This window comes from Helobdella robusta, assembly GCF_000326865.2.
Source record: "Helobdella robusta unplaced genomic scaffold HELROscaffold_56, whole genome shotgun sequence".
In the NCBI taxonomy this organism is placed as follows: Eukaryota; Metazoa; Annelida; class Clitellata; order Rhynchobdellida; family Glossiphoniidae; genus Helobdella; species Helobdella robusta.
The window spans coordinates 7,790-12,842 of NW_008705301.1; the positions used below are offsets into that span (position 1 = coordinate 7,790).

At 34.2% G+C, this 5,053-nt stretch overlaps 3 protein-coding genes across 3 annotated transcripts in view; all 3 read right to left on the bottom strand.

Moving 5' to 3' along the window:
* Window positions 1-482: 482 nt before the first annotated feature.
* On the bottom strand, window positions 483-974 carry HELRODRAFT_179659 (hypothetical protein; the record flags this gene model as incomplete). The annotated part of the gene is made up of 1 exon (XM_009028482.1): window positions 483-974. The coding sequence occupies one exon, from the start codon at window positions 972-974 to the stop codon at window positions 483-485; it is 492 nt and encodes a 163-aa protein (XP_009026730.1).
* A 1,377-nt stretch (window positions 975-2,351) lies between these two features.
* On the bottom strand, window positions 2,352-2,540 carry HELRODRAFT_87122 (hypothetical protein; the record flags this gene model as incomplete). Its single annotated transcript, XM_009028471.1, has 1 exon — window positions 2,352-2,540. A coding segment is annotated over one exon (189 nt), but the record flags the coding sequence as incomplete, so codon positions are not given.
* A 12-nt stretch (window positions 2,541-2,552) lies between these two features.
* HELRODRAFT_179660 (hypothetical protein) overlaps window positions 2,553-5,053 on the bottom strand; it is a gene marked incomplete at both ends in the record, with an annotated part of 5,450 nt that continues 2,949 nt past the window's right edge. The window contains 2 exons of the mRNA XM_009028483.1: window positions 2,553-2,751; window positions 4,498-4,580. Of these exons, the coding sequence (XP_009026731.1) occupies window positions 2,553-2,751; window positions 4,498-4,580 (282 nt within the window). The remainder of the gene's footprint in view (window positions 2,752-4,497; window positions 4,581-5,053) is intronic.

Here is a 5,053-nt window from a genome sequence, read left to right on the forward strand (position 1 = left end):
ACATATGCTCCCCTTATCAGCTTTCCTTATAACAATATCTTTGTTTGACAGTAGTTCTTTGAGGGCCTTTCTTTCTCCCCTATTGATGTTGGATTTTCTCAGGTTTGTATTGATGTACTCCCCTCTCCTTTTACTCACCCATTCCTTTTTTATACTAGATATCTCTTCTATTGTTGCGATGCAATTATTCGATAGTTTCGATGTAGGTGGCACCCAACTGGTTTTGAAATATCTCTTGTAGTCTAATAGGTATGGGTTTGTATTGTCTGCGTTATCCTTATTGTTGTTGAAGTAATCTTTTAGTTTTATACTTCTAATCATCTTGTCAATGCCCTCTATTACTTCTGTTGTCTTGATGCTTCTAGGGGTGCATATGAATCCTAATCCTTTACTTAGTAAGCTAATCTGATCCTCCGTAAGTAGATGTCCAGAAATATTCATGATATTGGATTGATTACGCTCCATATGTGGACGCGTATTCTTTACAGGTTTTTTATACTGTATAGAGTGCAATGGTTGACTCTATATGCTTCCATGAACGTTCTGATGCAAGTGCACTGTTCATCGTTCCTGCATGCATTGTTCAGTATATTTTGCCTTCTCATGAATGATTTCAGGAGTGGATGTGGATCCTTCTTTATGTTCTCCTTGTTGCAGTTGGCATCCTGGAATGGGAGGATATGTTTGACAATATCCACCGACATCTGTCTATTTTGTTCCTTAGGGGATGGATTAATGATTATATTTTTATAAACAAGATAGCCATCTATCACCCTGGTGTCATTATCCAGGGAGAAGGCTATCCTCTTTTTCAATTCATCCGTCCCCTTGAGGCAACTAAATATGATAGTGTTGTTCCCTTCCTTGGTTTTGCGGCCTAGGGAACTGGTTGGGATGGGTCTCTTGACTGCTCCCCTCAGGGTTAGGGTTAGGGTTAGAGTTGCTTTTTTTTTTCTATGTCCATTTTTCAACATTTTCTTCAGTTGCAACCAATGTATATTTTTTGGCGCAGGAGCTTGTTTACCTACGTCCTGCAAAAACAGCCTCTTTACTTTAACACTCAAAAGCATATACTTTAACGCAAAAGCAGATACTTTAACGGTCAAAAGTTGAACGTTCAAAAGTTACGGAACCTTCCTGACTTGCTAAGGCGCTGGCCGACAAACGAAAGCGTAATGTAATGCCAATTAACTTTAATCACGCTCTTCGCTTTCTTCTTTACTCCATTTCCTTAAACATTCTTACATTACAAACTGCCGTTCTGCATTACAACAAGATTCATACGTAACATCTCATAGCGGGCGTTAGTTACGATTTTTCACGGATGTTTCAAACTCAATGGAAATGAAACTCTATATATACTACATCAGGTCGGTTGTAAAACGATTGTAAAGTTGTAAACTTTTACTATGCAGCTAATATTCGGTACATTATGCTTCATAGACTTGCTAATTATTATACGACGTCTGCATTGTAAATCATTCGTGCAATACTTATGCAAGCTCTACAACTTATGCTGTAAAATAATCATACATTTACTCACACCGACTTGGCTTAACCAACTGCGTACTGCATTGTACACCAGTCGTACAATACTTAAGCAAGCTATAGAGAAGATTTCCAACCTATGCAGTAAAATGTTCGTACATTCCTCATTTCTACACACATGTTTGCATTACCTACTGCCGTACAGAATTACAAATTGCTACATACTAGATTACACATGTTCGTTAATATATAGAACATTTACAACCTATGCAGTACAATATTCGTACACGAGTACAACTTGCTTCATTCGTCTCGTCTCATTGCCTGCATTACTGTTAGGCTTCTTCAGGGATGTTTCAAAATTAATGCAATTGAAACTGTATATATACTACATCAGGTCGGTAGTAAAATGATAATTAATGATATAATACATTGATAATTAACTAATAAACTGTACATTATGCTCCATAGACTTGCTAATGATTATACGACCTCTGCATTGTAAACATTGTAAAACAGTCGTAAAATAGTTAAGCAGGCTATACATAAAATTTACAACCTATGCAGCAACATTATCGAAAACTACTTACTGGCTGCTTAATGATTGTCAATGACAATTGTAACATTTACAACATGTGTATACAAAGTTCGTTCAATATTTCGTTCTTTACCCAGTGGGCTGATTCTGTCAGTCTTCTTTTTCAAATTGCGCTTCAATGTTTTCGCACTATCTTCTGTCCAGTTTTCTTTGTGCCTGGACATATTTGAATAACTTTTTACTGACATTCACTACTGCCTCGAATTCTTCTTTTGGTAACGAATTCGAGGTTACTTCTCTGGATTTTGTTTTTTTACTTCTATTATTATTCCAATCCGTTGATTCTTTGTTTCGTTTTTTTCTTATCTTGTACTTTGATGGGATGTTGCGAGCGTTTTTTACTTTTATTTTTATTCCAATCCGTTGATTCTTTGTTTCGGTTTTTCTTATCTTGTACTTTGTTGGGATGTTGCGAGCGTTTCAAAAACATTTTGTTTCTCTGGATTTTGTTTTTTTACTTCTATTATTATTCCAATCCGTTGATTCTTTGTTTCGTTTTTTTCTTATCTTGTACTTTGATGGGATGTTGCGAGCGTTTTTTACTTTTATTTTTATTCCAATCCGTTGATTCTTTGTTTCGGTTTTTCTTATCTTGTACTTTGTTGGGATGTTGCGAGCGTTTCAAAAACATTTTGTTTCTGCCCAAAGGGCTCGACCTGGCTTTCCTAGAAAAAAAAATTTCACAATATTTGCGAAACCTGTATGACCTTTTAAAAATTTGTAAAATACATTTTAAATCCTGTAGAACCTGTTCAAACCTGTACAACCTGTAAAAACCTCAAAACGGACAGACCTATAACCGCAAGAAAACATGCTTTGAAAATAATTTTTAGATGCTTTGTTAATAAATTATTTATAATTATTAATTATCGATTGAATATTTAACTACAACAAATCATCATCCCCCAAGAAATCAGACCATTATCTGCAGGACAAAATGGTTTAACATTAATTATATATGACTATTTTTGTATATCACTTATAACAATTTTAAACAATAACATTAGGCGTAGTATGATCAAACACCACAACAGTTAAAACATAATACTTAAACCAGTACCCAGCTCACCAATACCAAACATACACCGCAAAGTGTATGATGTGAAACAAGACAGAATACACACAACCAAGAACACATCAAGAACAGTGAGAAAACAGATGTCCCTACATACCTTTGCGATTAATTACTTTATGCCTTAGCCTACCTATGTACAAAATTAAACTACCTTATGCCTTAGCCTACCTATGTACATAATTATCTTATGCCTTAGGCTACCTACGTAAAAAATTACCTTATGCCTTAGTCTACCTATGTAATTAATTACACACCCTACCTATCTATGTTCAATTAATTTAGCTAAATCCAATTTATAAAAAGAGAACAAGTAGTAAAACGGAAAAAAAATACTGCAAAACAAACAATGTATGCGTGTATGTATGCACGAGAAGCCGCTAAGAAAGAGCTCATAGAACCTCCTGGTAGAGAAACCTTCACAAAATAAATTACAACAAAACAAAAATACAAATATAACAAATAAAAATAATTAAAGATAACCAGAAAAGAAGAAAACCGCGAAACAAATACCAATGATTGAAAAAAATACTTATATTAATTCTGTGCGATAATCTTCCAAACCGTCAACCTATTCACTGCAGGACAACATGCGCTCAAAACAACACTCGTGTTAATATTTTGGCGATGATACTCCAAGCCATCAGACCATAACTGTAGGTCATCATACTCTGAAAATAATTTTTAGTGCTTTATTAATAAATTATTTATAACTACATGAATTAATAACATTTAGTGTAGTAACAAGTAAAAAAATTACTTAAACCATTACCAATCCCACCAATACCAAGCCGCACCCCATACCTGTAAAGTGTATGATGCAAAACAAGACAAAAGACACAACAAAAAACACACAGAGAAAAGTGAGAAGACAAAAGTCCCTTCCTACCTATGTAATAAATTACCTTATGCCTTAGCCTACTTATGTAATAAATTACCTTATGCTTTAGCCTATCTATAAAATAAATTACCTTATGCCTTAGCCTACCTATGTAATAAATTATCATATGTCTCAGCCTACCTATGTACAATTAATTTAGCTAATTCTTATGTAGAAAGAAAATAAGGAGTAAAACAGAAGAAACAATACAACCACACAAACAATGTATATGTGTATGTATGCAAGAGCAGCAGCCTACCACACCACGTCACAAAACCCACCGCTAGAAAAACCACAAAAAATAATTACAGCAGAACAACACAAATAAAATGAATAAAAATATTTAAAAATAAGCAGAAAAGAAGCAGAAAAGAAGAAAACAGCGAAACCAATATTAACGCTAGCAGAAGAATACTTATCTTAATTCTGTGCCGATCATCTTGACAACACATAACTGACAAAATGCGCTCAAAAAATCTTTGAGCACATCTTCTGACGATGATACTCCAAGCCATCAGACCGTAAACGTAGGACATCATGCTCTGAAAATAATTTTTCATTGCTCAATTTAAAAAATTAGTTATAACCACATGAATTAATCACATTAAGTGTAGTAACAAGTAAAAAACTACTCAAATTATACCAATCTCACCAATACCAAGCCGCATACCTATAAAACTATTTAAATTATACCAATCACACCAATACCAAGCCGCAACGCATATGTGTAGAGTGTATGATGCAAAACAAGACAAACGACACAACAAAATACACACCGAGAAGAGTGAGAAGACAAAAGTCCCTTCCTACCTATGTAATAAATTACCTTATGCCTTAGCCTACCTATATAATAAATTACCTTATGCATTAGCCTACCTAAGTAATAAATTACTTAATGCCTTAGCCTACCTATGTAATAAATTATCATATGTCTCAGCCTACCTATGTACAATTAATTTAGCTAATTCTTATGTAGAAAGAAAAGAAGGAGTAAACAGAAGAAACAACACTGCCA